The following is a 14,433-nucleotide window of genomic DNA, read 5'->3' on the forward strand; positions in this document are numbered from 1 at the left end:
AGTCAATACAAGTCAGATATTACTCTATTATGTATTGCTGCTATTAGTCCTGCTATTAGTATCCTGCTCTAAGCTCTCAAAGAAATGAACTGCTCAGCTGTGTGCTTCCTGTGGTGAATTTAGTGAGGCCACACGGTGGATAAAGCCAACTCACAGAGCTGCAAGATGCTGCCTCTTTGCTGCAGATCTCGCAGAAACTGACATGCATGTGTGCAGCCGGCAAAAAGTCAAGCAAACTTCCCTCTGCGATACTCGCTCTCTCACTCAGCCCACCACTTGTTTCGAGCAATGCAAATGTATTCACAATCACATCCACACACTGCTAGATTTCACTGCAATCGCCTACCATCAAACAAGCAGCATACCTTCATCTGTATTGTGTTTACCAGTCAGGAAGTCATTATTCATGCGAGGCAGCTGCTATTAACAGCCTTTAACAGGAGAGTAGTGGGAGGAACTCGCAGCTGATAATCTAAAAATGACAGCTAGCATCCTTTCTTCTAGTGTCCGTTAGAAAACAAACTGCTGCAGAGCAAATAGGTTTGTTTCCTGACAAATATGAACCTCAAAACTCACAAGCTATAAAAAAAAAATGTGAATATGCTTTTGATGAAACATTTAGTCCTTAAAAATGCCAAATAATGACAAAGAGGGCTGCAACCAACGATTATTTTAATTATTAATTTACCTACTGATTATTTTCTCAATTAAATCGTTTGGCCTATAAAATGAGTAAAAATAGTGACTCAACTCACTTGTATTGTCCGATCAGAAGTCCAAAACCCAAAGATTTTCAGTTTACTATGGCATAAGACAAGAAATGCAGCAAATCCTCACAATTGAGAAGCTGGAACCTTTGCTTTAAAAAAGGTTTTAAATATGAACAAGAGGTTATCAAAATAAATGGCAGTTAACTTTCGGTCCATCAACTAAACAATTAAATAAACCTATTGTTTTTAGATTAAATGACAATTGCCTGTCGCACTCGCAACATGACTTGATCCAGGCTAAAGTGGTGTCTTCCTGACACAACAACCAAAAGCCAAATGTGTTCATTTATAAAGAAATAAAGCTGAGAAGAGCAAGCATCTCTGCATGTAGCTGTAACCAGGAAATGGTTGGCGTAATTACATTACTAAAATGATGAATCTATTAATTTCCTTTGACTCGTACCAAGAAGGTATGTCTTATCTTTGAAAACACAGATACATTCGCTGTCTCCTGTCACTCTCAAATCATTGAGAGGCTTTTCTTTTAACTTCCAATTCAACACAAGAACCAGAAAGAGATTTGTTCACCCACAAACCTCAACAATGTGAAACTACTTCACCTGAACAAAGAAATCAATGATGGTGTTCAAGATAGGAAACCAATGTCACATATTTGCATTCGCACAATTGTGTGATAGGGATCCGAGACAAAGCATTCCTGGTCTTAGAATCAAAGTTCATTCTCAACCTCACCACAATATTAGTTGCTGTTCTGGAGTTTTCGATCGTATAACATATTCTTCCTCAACAGATGAATTGTAGATCTTTAGTAACTTTGTGTCTACATACATATATTAACAGAAAAGATCATTTTTACATTAACTTAGGCCTACACTATGAACATTTATATTTCCATGACAATTGCGTAACTCCAACTGCAGAAGAAGATTGTTTGATACAATGACAGAAAATCAATTAGCAACTATTTTCATATTCAAGCAAAAGTCATTTTTTAAGCTACAATGGCAAATATGCACTGGTTCCGGTTGCTCAGGTGTGAATAGTTGATGTTTTTCTTAGTACTTAATAATATTAAACTAAATATTCTTTGGGTTAGGGATTGTTGGTCGGACAAAACAGGACTTTTCAAAATGTCAACTTGAGCTTTGGGGAATTGTGATGGGTATTTTTTGACTGGGAAAATAATGCAGGCAATAATAGATAATGAACATAATAATTGTCTGCAGCCTTAAACTACAGAGTGGACCTTGTGGTAAGACTTCTTTTTGTGAGTGTTTGTCATAGTATTAATCAGTGTTATATCAACAATACTTCAATACTTTGAGTGTTTAAGTATTGATTATTTATAACACAACACTACACTACACTACACTACTAGAAGAGCTGGCAAAAGACCAAGACTCTAACAAACCACTTACTTATCTCACTTACTTCTACTCTACTTAACGTTTTTATTTATTTATTACTGTAGTTATGTTACTTTTGTTACGTTACACACTTATTGACTTTTCTTACTCTTATTTTACCTTGAATTTGACTGAGCAACTGCAACTAAATAATTTCCCTGAGGGGATCAATAAAGTATTCTGATTCTGAAACCAGCGCTGTGTAGAACGATCAAAGAACAACTAAAATAAACTACTCAAAGCTTTTATCTCTAATCTTTCACTCATCATTGATTAGCTGATAAGCCTGCCAGCTCTGCTTCCTACTAACCCGCTGCCCGCGTTGTAACATTTTAGGGCACGTGGCCAAAGAATGTGCTCCCTTGATAAACATGCACAATCAGAGGTAACACTTTTTTTCTAGCCTCTGAGTAACGTTTCTGCACAACCGCTCGGCCATGAGTCCTTGGCCAAAGTCACAGACTCTGCATAGCGCTTTACAGCATTCCTTGAAGTTTTTCTGCAGACGTGTCTCAAATTTCACACTTTATTGGACTCTGCCGGGTGAGAGAACAGCTATTCCAAAACCACAGGTGTATCCACTCTGACAGGCCATTTGGATGTTCAGATATTTTGAGCAACTGAAAATCCAGAGGAACAGAAATAAGCTTTTACTGTGACTTCAAACAAAAGCTTTAACCAATCTTAATGCACATATCCACTTGGATTTCCCCATTTGACTACATTCGGGAGCAGTGACAGGAGCTTTGACGTATGCTGTCATGATGTGGAAAAGGAAGTGATGTGATGCTTTTCACCGACACTAAATGGCATTAGGAAAAGATGTAAACAACTTGTCTTGAAGGACTGTCAATGCCTCTCCTCCAGGCATGAGTGCACTTGGCTGTTCTGGGAAAGGTAGCATTCAAATTCAACACTGAAAGGCTGCATCGATTATTAAGCTGCAGTACACACACACACACACACACACACACACACACACACACACACACACACTCCAGGGCCAAACATTATCAAAGCTTACAGACAGAGATGCACTGTTTACCCCTCAGGCCACAACAAGACAGCCAGTCATCACATGACAACACTGTCTCCTGGTTCTGCAGGGCAGTCCTTGAGGACAACGTTAGCACGATACAAAACAAAGAGCCCAAAAAGATGAACAGAGGATGAAAAGGATATGTATGTGTCACTGAATTTCTCCATCAGAGATTAAAATGGCTGTCGATGGAGGAAGACTTTAACACCATCTCTCCATGTGAGGAAGGCTGCCGACAGATGTGAACACTGACCCACTCTTCCTCGCCTAAATCTGGGGTAGAGCAGGGGGATCAGAGTGCCGGGGCAGAGTCTGGTCCGGGGCTAATCCGCTGCCGGCTAATAGCCCTTGATGATATATGCAGTGCAGCTGTGGCAGGAAGGTAGGCCAACAGCTGTGGCCCATAGACCGATTATCAGATTTCAACCACAGACAGCAAACAAGCCGACAAACAAGCAACACAACACTCTCTCACCTCCTGCTGTGGATGACAGAACAAATTAGAAAATGGCTTGGAGGTTTGTTAGTATTTACTCAAAGCAACAGTCCCCCCCTTGGATGTTCTTTTATTAAATGAACTAACAAACCAGTACAGTACTGTAGCTGTTACTTATGCCATATTCATGGCATACTGTACAGACTGTAGTGGTTAAAACTGTTAATGTCAGCCTCCTAGTTGTAATTCTCAGTTGGTAATATTGGACATTTCTGACTGAATCTCACTGGGTGTTAGATCTCAATAAAAATCCAACATTCACACTAAAAAAAAATGTATTCTGCCCATTAATAAAAGGAGCTAAACTGTATATCTGGTTTCCCTTGTTAGCAAACTGCTAACACATGAAAGACAGCTAATTTAGGCTTAACTTACATGTATGTATGTGTTGTGACTACAATGGGAGTAATTTTGAAATAATGTGTGAACTTCCCAGCCAGAATGATGTGAGATTTGCCAGTTATTTGGTTCTGATGACACGGCGTAAATGAAGCCATAGGCTATGTGGTACAGTAGCTAAGCTAGCAGACTAAATAAAGCCCTTTAGTCTGCACTTTTATTTCTTTGCTAACACATACAAGCAGCGGAAACACAGCAGTGGAGTCTTTTTCCTATTGTAATTCTCCCAAAACTTTGATAATTTATGCCATTTTACTTCCTTCATCTTTATCGCCTTTTCTCTTTCCTCCACTTTTAACTTACATGGTCAATAAACATCACTTAACCCCCGTATAATATCTCCATTGATTACATGAACGCTTTGAGGCAAAGAGTTAAAGTTGAGGAACTACTCAAGTTGGGAGTTTTTTTTAGCCCTACTGACTACAGTAAGCACTCTAAACCAAAAACTATGTGCTTGAGTCTGAACTTAAATCAACAGTCTACACAAAAACACTACTTTACTGCAGGTACTGCACATCTGTGATAGCAGGTAGGTAATTATTGAGTCAAACATTCTAACTTCATCTACAAGAAATTCAAGAAAATTAAACATTATGATAGTGGTGTCACTAGTTTCTTTGAAACACCATTTAGTCACTCAGCACTGAACTGCTGCATTTCTAAACTAAGTCTATTTTTTCTTTTTCATCTTGCAAATGACCACTTTAACTTTTTTTAAAACAGTGCAGTTTAAACAGTGCAGTTTAACTGGAACAAGATGTCATGTGGGTAACGGCACCATGGGACGAAATATGCTCCCATTCTCTCACACCATATGATTCACTGGGTTTGGTGACACAGGGGACAAATGAAGAATAAAAAAACATAACTTAATTAATAATTGAATCTGACACAGCTGTGCTTCTCAGTTGCTAATGTTGCAAAATGGAGCCTTAAATAGCCAGCACTCAGTTTTGTTATGTAAAGCCAAGTGTGATAAAAATATGCCTCGTACTTGATATATTCATCATTTGCAATGATAATGTCCAAAGTTGTCCAAAATATGGAGCCAAAATACGGAGCCAAATCAAGCAAGGAGGCAAAATAATCTGTTACCAATTAATCTATTTGCATATCTAGGGATCATTTTGATGTTAACCAACAATACAGCAAAATACAACAATTAAAAGTATTTAAACATTCATTTTAAAAGTACTCAACACTCCACTAACAGACAGGCACATGGTGTTCACAAATGAAGTCAGTGTTAGGTGTATGACAGTAGACATTCCCCAACAGGGTAACACATAAGCTGTGAAAATGAAACTTCCTTTCAAAAAGAAAATCCCTGACTTAATAAGACTTTCAGGTAGATTCCAGGTCAAAGAACCAGTCAACCATCCTCTAAAGCCTAATGACCAAATATGTGATGAGAAAAAGAAACCATGATCTGTTCTCTGTTTAGATATTGTTACAACTGACTCCCTGTTGGTGGACTAGATGTAACATGTGACAAGGCAGGAACCTCACATGACAGCATGACGTCTAGGAAATGACCTCAGGTGCTTTACAGACAAACAACTTGAAGCTATGATAATAATTAACAAACAGTTCATCTGTTACTTTTATAAACATTTTGAACCCAAGAAGAAACGAACATGCTTTTGTGAATCATAAACACAATCTCCCAGGAAATTTCTTTAAAAAGGACTCTATGGATATTTTATAATAAATAAACATGGTCTTGTTGTTTACTTTCAAGCATTTCTCACCAAAACTTAGTGTGTGTATCTTTCAGGCCTTACAAACAGGTTGAATGTGTTTCCTACGCACTTCTGGGTCACTGCTATTTTTTTCTCCTGTCGTTTTGATAACTTCTGGCTTGTTTCTGGCTTTATTTTAGATAAAATTCCCGTAATTAGGCACTAAGCAACATCCTCTTACTTCCACTGTTGGATAACGTCAATTATTAGACTATCAGACATTGTTTCATCTATCGGGGGCTATATAAAAAAGAAATGGTATAATTATAGTATAGCCTAATAGTGATTAGACAATTAGTCAATCGACAAAATAATCATTGGTAACTATTCAGCTATTCAAGCAAATATGCCAAAATGTTCAGGTTGGAGCTTCTCAAATGTGAAGATTTGCTGCCTTTCGTTGTCTTAGCTTTATGACAGTAAACAGATCATTTTGGACTAAACTAGACACATGATGAGGATATCACCTCGTTGGGTTCAGGGGAACTGTGATGGCCATGTTTTACCATCCTGATATCTTACAGACGAGACGATACTCGACTAATCTGAATAGAAAATCGGAAGTTTATTTGCAGCCAGTGCATTTGCAAACTTGGTGCTCGGTCTCCGTTGCCTGGGTGGGTGAATGAAAGAGCGACTGACTGAAAATAGTGAGGATTCGGCCAACTGTTGTAGGGAATTTGGAAGGTATAGATTCAAGCTGCAGAGAAAACTGAACATGATACTGATTTCTGCCCCCTAAGGCTATGTTCACACTTATTGTCTTTTTTGAAGCTGCCAGCGTCTGTTTTACATTATATGGAGTAAACCGTGTTTTCAAAGAAGTCCTGAGCGCCTTTTGAACCGCCACCGCCGACCTTTTTTCTGCAGCTCAAAAAGGTTTTCTGAACAGTTTTTAATATATATACTGTATAGTCGGAGTACAGCAAGTTATATGATATGACTGTGTGCTCACTGTACAGGGAATGACTGTTGGGGGAACTCGCTTCGTTTTATGCAACGTTAGCACCGCTCCACATAGCACTCTAGGACTAGAGCTGCAAAGATTAATCGATTAATCGATTAGTTGTACTCTCAAATTAATCGCCAACTATTTTGATAAGAATAGTTGGTTTGAGTCATTTTTTAAAAATTCTTTGATTCCAGCTTCTTAAGTGTGAATAATTTATAGTTTCTTCTCTCCTCTGGGACAGTAAACTGAATATCTTTGAGTTGTGGATAAAACAAGACATTTGAGGACGTCATCTCTGGCTTTTGGGAAACACTGATCCACATTTTTCACCATTTTCTGACATTTTAGAGACCAAACTACTAATCGATTAATCGAGAAAAAAAATCAACAGATGAATCGACTATGAAAATAATCGTTAGTTACATCCCTATCTAGGACACTGTAGCAGTAGCTGTTGTTATAGCAACAAAAGATGCTCTCTGCTGCTTTTTGGAACCAAAACTAATGCAGTTTTTTTTTTTTTTTTTTTTTTTACTACAAAAGTGCCCTAGTCCACTTTTTCTTTCATGGCCTTGAAGTGAAAACTGGTTGTTCACATCAGCTTCAGGTCGTCTTGTACTCCTTTTTCTTGGTGCTTTGCTAGCTTTAACAGTACATTACCGCCACATAAGCATTTCTGCATGTATATTCCATCTTGCTCTACAGCTTCACTAGTGGTCACAATCTCCACGGGGCACCTTCAAGACAAAATTCTTCTGAAATAAGAAATCCAACATTTAACTGGACTGACTGGACTAACTTATATAAATGGACATAAATAAACTTTTAAGCTTTTAAAAGAATAGTAGGAATGTTCTTTACTGGCAACAGTTGTGGAACATTTTAATAACTAGATATTTTGCAATCTTAGAATTACTCTTTAACAACTTCAGGCAATGACTTTCACTCTATACATACGCAGTGGTTTGGAATAAAACTCCTCATTCAGCTTTTTTTCAAATACACGATAGTATCATTATACTCGCTGAAGTATCTCAAGCTTAAAATGCTGCGACTGAAAAGGCTGTTATATAAAAGTAAAAAATATAAAGGGCCTCTGCCTATTAGGTCAAGCCCAGCCATGCTTGAATAGAATGACTGTGAAAAGTCAACATTTTTCATGTGATGTGGTGCGAGAGCCATGCTCAAAGGAATGCCAATGCAATGAGGGTTTCCCTTGTATCGCTGCTATGGCTCTATGTGGTTTAGGAAAGCAAACCCAATGATGCAAAGTACCATCTGTGGGGTAGAGAGGCGGACAATACATGCCCCACGGGGGAATAACAAGTGCCGGCTGCTAATATTAACTTCTATTAGAGAAAGCGGGAGAGTCAGAGTAATAACCTGTGACATTTTCAAACAAGCAAATGTCAGATTTGCTGTTCTCTGCTGCTGCATAAAAAAAGACGCAATCTGCTTAGTAGTATTTATACTCAGTTGAGTTATTGTGTTTGCTCTTATTTGGTTTTGGGAGGAAAAGCAGTTTCCTGCAGTTTGCAGTTTGTGGAACCAATCAGAGATGCACCGATATTTTGTATGTCAATAGCACATCGGCGGTCCCTTATATGGTCATAGTCACACTTTAGTTTGAAGAAAATCAGATTAAAGATCTCAAGATGATTTTGTGCTTTTAAAGACTTCATGGTACAGGAGCTGCTATTATATTATTCCATTAAAATTAATCTGCTGATTATTTTCTTGATTCATCATTAAGTCTCAATCAGTGTCAAAAAATACTGAAAAATGTCCATCACAGTCTCCACGAGTACAAGGGGAGCCTTTAAATGTCTTGTTTTACATTTAGTTTACAATTATATAAAAAACAGAACAGCAGTACATTTTCGAAGAATATGCAACCAGATGATGTTGTTGTTGATAGTTTTGCTTAAATATCTAATTGATTGTCAAGATAGTTGCCTATTCATTTTCCTTCTGTTGACTAATCAGTTCTACGACTAATCGTTGCAGCTCTAATTTATTGTGTTGCTAAGGCAGCTGTATTAGCTGAAGGAACATTCTCCTCGAAAACAAGATCACAAAAATTCCATGAACAGCGAAAAATGGCATCTACTTTAAAATAACAGTATAATGCATACTGTATTATATAGTAAGTTAATAGAAGGCAATTCAAATTGTAGCCCATATTGGTGTATTTATAGAATGAATAGAAGAAAGCGGTAGTTACCATTATCAGCTATCTCAACTACTGCAGAAATGATTTGTCGATTGTTTACAGAAAGTTATTCAGTGACAATTTGGGGTTAACTGTTACAAGCCATTTGCCAGTAACCCGAGTGCTTGTGGCCCATTGTTCAAGACACAAATCAATACAAAATTTGGATCTTGTATGTCACAAAGTACCCAATAAAACATAGAAATCTTACTATTTTGAGGTGTTATCAGTATTGTGGTGCTAAAAAGGTTAAGTTTGTCCTGAAGGTGGCACTCAAGAAAAGGTCAGAGGGTCTTAAAACCCAAACAGGGTTTTCAAAATTTGTTTAACAAATTTCATAACAATCTGCCAACTAGGTTAGGAGAAATAAAGAGATAGGAGCATGGGTTAACAAACTAAATTCGTTGGCAATATGGTTAGTAGCTGTTAAGATATATTGCTTTTGGCAAACCAACTGACCAACAATGTGATCCTTATGCTCCACCACTAGGAGATAAAAACACCTAAATTCTTTTGGGTTACAGTGTCTACAATCCAATCAATAATGAAAATACTTGTTGTTAGTTGCAGCTCTAATCTCTGGAATCTGGATGAAAAAAAAATGATTACCAACTACAGTCTCTCCAACGGAAAATCCAACACTGCTTTCTGGGAAATGAAGTGGAAAAAAACACCACAACAATGACTGCTTAGCACCAAGATGACACCAAAATAAAACCCACACCACATACTAACACAGCTTCCTGTTTGCCACCCACACACAAACACAATGCCCCTATCCCCTGTGTCTCAAACAGCCAAGACAGCGAGCCAGAAAGGTTATTTTTAAAGACTTTATCTCTCCATTGCGCTGCTCCATTGTTAGCTATATTGCTGCACTGATCCAAGTGTAAACAGTAAACACCTTTGTGTGCTCTGCTGCCGCCCCCAGGGAGAGAAAAGTTACAGGGTGGATGCTGGTGATGACGACTCGTGAATACTTTTGTGTCATTATGCAGTGATCAATAATTGATGAATTAAGACGATATGATGCTGCGACCATATTTTTTTTCTCTTTCTTTGCTCCTCCAGATGACTCAGAGAATGACCGCAGGTCAATTCAGCCCCCTCAAGTTACAGCATTAAATATTCAAGCCATACCTTTGCATAATTTACTTTGTCAACGTACCAAGTAAATGACTTGGAGGAAAAAAAAAAAAAAAAAAAGAATGAATGCTTTCAGTTTGAGGACAGGAACCCAGATTTCTGCAGAAACCTGGGACATTTTAAACAAACTCCTCTTCATGCAAAGAGACGCCGAAGGCAGTTTTACCTCACTGCAGCAGCTCTGGGTTTATGATGCAAGTGAGTCCTTACGCAGGGATCAAACAGGGTAGCTAATTTTATTGAACAGACACTAATCTAACAATATTTGTGGCTTAAGACTGGCTGTCTGCTGCTTGTGTGTTTGCCACAGCCTCCGTCTAATGGGTGTATCCCAGTTTGAGTTTCCTAAAAGGCTGACTATCCTCGCCAAAATGTTTCAGGGGCATCTTTCCTTTGTTTAAACACTGAAAAGCATGTTGCTCGCTCTTTGGTACCAGTATAATGGTCTTCCTTGTCATGTGATCTCTGCAAAAATTCCAGAGCGGCTACTGAAGCCCAGCACACATGGCGGCCCAGTTTCTAACAGATGTTTTTCGTTTGTGCTGCTGCAGTCTCTGGGTTCAGAGGCACAGAGCCAGAGAGGTGATTCATGATGTGAGCCTTTTCCTTGTTACAGTCAGCAGACACAAAGTGTGCTCCGGGTTGAGAATAAACATGGACCTGGTTCTGTTTTGGTCTATTTTTTTTTTTTTATTATTATTATTATTATCATGATATAATAAGCTTGTAAATGATTGAAGAGAGATGTGATGGATAGCACAGACTGCTTGCTGTAGCTGTTAGGAAGTTGACTAGGCCTGTGTTTCCTTCCTTTAAACAAACATATCTGGTTACTGTCCTGTTCATCTTAAAGCTTACATGTGATATGTACAGATATTTAATCACAAAAAACCCCATTAAGTCATTTTCAATGTTTCTGCTTTACATGACAGATTACACTAAATACTGCAAGTCTGAAGTCATTCATGTCTGCAGCTAAATGTGTGTTCAAAGTGGGAAATGAGGTCACGTTTTGGCGTTACAGGACAGTGAAGGTGTGCGCTTTCCTGGTTTGATGCTCCATTTAATCATAGGAAGGATGCTAATGGTAGGGGGTGGTGGGGGTGGGGAGGTGGGAAACAGACACATATACACATAGCAACCCACCTGCCTGGCCTGATTACACTCCCCCTACATGATCAAGGTGACACAGCACCATAGAGTGTGAATTTGGGTGTGTTTCTGCACAGTGTGTCACTTTTGAGAATAAAATCTATCGTTTTTTTAATGCAATCTGACCTATAGGAGAGTGGGGAATCTCTATAATCCTGAAACAGTTAAATCCAGATTTGATTTCCAGTGACTAGAGAAGGTTTTTCTCTCCGTCTGTCACACACACACACACACACACACACACACACACACACACACACACACACACACACACACAAAGCCTGGCAACATGATCTGAAGCTGTGAGTTATGTAATAGTGAGCACAGAGAGCTGCAGGCCTGAGTGCACATCCTCTTATTCCCTACACCACCAAAGCCATACACCCCCTCTATTATTACTCTACATATCTGGCAAGAAAGAGCAGCAGATTCACAAACACAAAAGATGAGAGTTCACCTACACACACCTATGAGTGTGGGGGAAATGTCCATTTTTGCAGCAGGTAGTTAAATAGAAGTGTACAACATTCAAATATAATGCACTTTTACAGCAACTGCAACTGCTCAACAGGTGCAATTATTTTCTTTCCTGGTGGGCGAATGTGCAACAGAATAATGCATCGGGTCTCTAAAGGGATTTTAAATGCTGTCAAATATCACAAGTTGACTTGGTTTGAGTGCATGTATAGCCTTGGTTGTATATTAACTGCATTCCACCAATAAAACCAGATGCATTAGCATTAAAGATTTATTTTTAATATTATAATCTAGTCTCTGCGGTTGTGTTGTTTATGAGGCATCTTCAATCAATCATCCATCCATCCATCCATCCATCTTGCAGGCAGGCTGACATCGTGGCCTTACCTCCTCCAGCACATTCACTGTGTTCCTGCAGCTCTGCAGTCGGGTGGTGAAGCTGGATGTTGTCGGGGAATTGTAATCCTCGGTTGTCTCCGAGAGAAACTCGGACACCGATATTTGATCCGGCATCCTTTAACGGGGAAAATGCCCACAGGAAGGTTGGCGATGAATGCTCAGAAAGTCAAAATCATGTAACATGTAAAAATAAAGAAAAAGCAGTGGGAGTCTGGTGCGAAAGCGAGCCGATGGAAGGGGAAAGCCGATTTTCCTCGCAAAACTGTGTAAAACTATCGAGATGATTAAGACGTGTCTTCTTCTCCGGTGACTTCTCAAATGACTTCACTGTTTCCCAGGGGCCATGGGAGGAGGGAATTAACTAAATTTCTGCAGGCTGTGTCCCCTCGGTGTGTCTTTTCCTTGGGAGGATGTCTAAAAGCGACGCATTTATAAATAGTGTCAGTCTGCGTCTAACTAAACGTCGGAGGAAAAACCACCGTAAAGAATAGCGGATGCCCTCATTATGCTCTACAGATGTTCAATAAACCGCTTGTCGTCAAAACAGCCCACCGTAACCAGCCTGTGTTTAGAATCTATCATAGTCCATGTTCTGCCGAGGTCGTCTTTAACTGCAGCGGGGTTTGGTCCTCTCTTCTTTAGCCGTAGTTTATATTTTTTAACGCTAAACGCTGCCGCCGACACATTCACTGCCACTCTCTCCTGCTCGGCCGCGCTCGAGCTTCCCAGAGCTAGTGTCAAGCTAACCGGAAAGAAATATGTGATTTCCGGTCAAAGTCTTCAAAATAAAACAAAGGGTGACTTTTTGTTAATCCCCAAAAGAATGTTTGCACCACGATTCATGTTTTAAGTAATTAGACGTATTAATTTAAAAAGAAGAAGATGTTATTTAAATGTTCTTGTCACATATAGTAGGCCAATCCAATGAACATATATAAGTCTGCAAAATAACCCATATGTGGCTTATTGAGTGTTATTATATAGCCTACTTTGAAAATAGCTGCCACCTTTTGTCACATTTTGTTAGTGTTTATCAAGACGCTGTGGTTAAATGGCAAGTGTGTTAAAACTTGAGTGAACCATATAACTCCAAAAGAATGGCAAAAGGTTCAGCATTTTACCGCACCAAATGAGGCTCTGCTTTATGCTGCATGTGTAGGCTGGAAGCTGGAAGGTACTTGTATTACTAGAAGTAGTAGCCAGTTCCAATATTATCCATGTATTGTAAATTAATTGTAGCTATTATACTACAATTAATTTGCAATACATGCACAGTTTATGGGAGTATATTTGAAGTTAAAAATGTTAGGACGCCATAAGCATCTTAATAGAGCTTCTGGTGATTTATAATCAAATTGTTATCATAATGCACAACTAGGGCTATTTTTGCAATACACGATAGAATTTTACTTTTTTATTTTGAAAACAAAATTATCCGTTTTCCGTTATTTTGGTCCCATTGGTGGCAACTTGACGCATCTCTCTCCCACCCATGGATGTATTAAGAGAACAAATCGCCTGGTTGACGGGGCCGAGGAGCCACTTTACGCATGCGTGATCTAGAATCTGTGACTGCAGGGAGAGGAGAGCCCCGTTCGACTGAAGGCCTGCCATAGTAGCCAAGGCTTGACCATATAGACTGTATAAAATGGTCGTGACCTTCTCCTAACCAGTTAGAGTTGTTTAGGTTGTTCATCTCTAGTTTTAGTGCACTCAAAGAACAGCCTGCAACACCCCTATCAGTTTTTAAATATCCACTTTTTAAATAGTTAACATGGAAAAGTGTAGTCAATATGCACAGCTTTGATGTGATGTATGATGTGTTCTAATGTTTAATAGACCCTCATATTCTCATTTGAAAATCCTCTCTCTTTCCTGTACTAATCCTACTACTCCAAACATAGACCGCCACCTTGTGGCTGTTCATTGTTATTATTTTCTGTCAAATATCGTTTTATGCCTTGAATGGGTTAACCTCAGGCACGTATTAATAACTAATAATTAGTATACCTGTAAGCTTGGGTTCCGTTCTTCATGTTCCAAACTATAACTATAATGTTATCCGATGGAGGTTATGTACGTGTAATGTATTGTCTGGTAAGTTAGGTTAAATTATTGGAATTCTGTTGATATATATTTTTATTCTGGCTTTTAATTTGTAGTATAGCATTATCATTTATTTTTTTTTACCGTGGTGTTTATTTTATTCTGTTGGCTTTTATTTATGGATTTAACATGTTATTGTCTTATTGTAATTTTTAGTCTTGCTCAATTCTTTT

The 14,433-nt window shown here is 38.6% G+C and overlaps 1 protein-coding gene across 7 annotated transcripts in view; it reads right to left on the reverse strand.

The window, feature by feature from the left end:
* Nucleotides 1–12,896, reverse strand: part of asap1b (ArfGAP with SH3 domain, ankyrin repeat and PH domain 1b) — a 60,585-nt gene extending 47,689 nt beyond the window's left edge. For all 7 annotated transcript variants that reach the window (XM_031292817.2, XM_031292814.2, XM_031292812.2 and 4 more), the window contains exon 1: nucleotides 12,143–12,896. In XM_031292817.2, coding sequence (XP_031148677.1) covers nucleotides 12,143–12,268 — 126 coding nt within the window. In that variant the 5' untranslated portion in view covers nucleotides 12,269–12,896. The remainder of the gene's footprint in view (nucleotides 1–12,142) is intronic.
* Nucleotides 12,897–14,433: the final 1,537 nt, after the last annotated feature.

The sequence above is a fragment of the Sander lucioperca genome, chromosome 23 (genome assembly GCF_008315115.2).
Source record: "Sander lucioperca isolate FBNREF2018 chromosome 23, SLUC_FBN_1.2, whole genome shotgun sequence".
NCBI lineage: Eukaryota > Metazoa > Chordata > Actinopteri > Perciformes > Percidae > Sander > Sander lucioperca.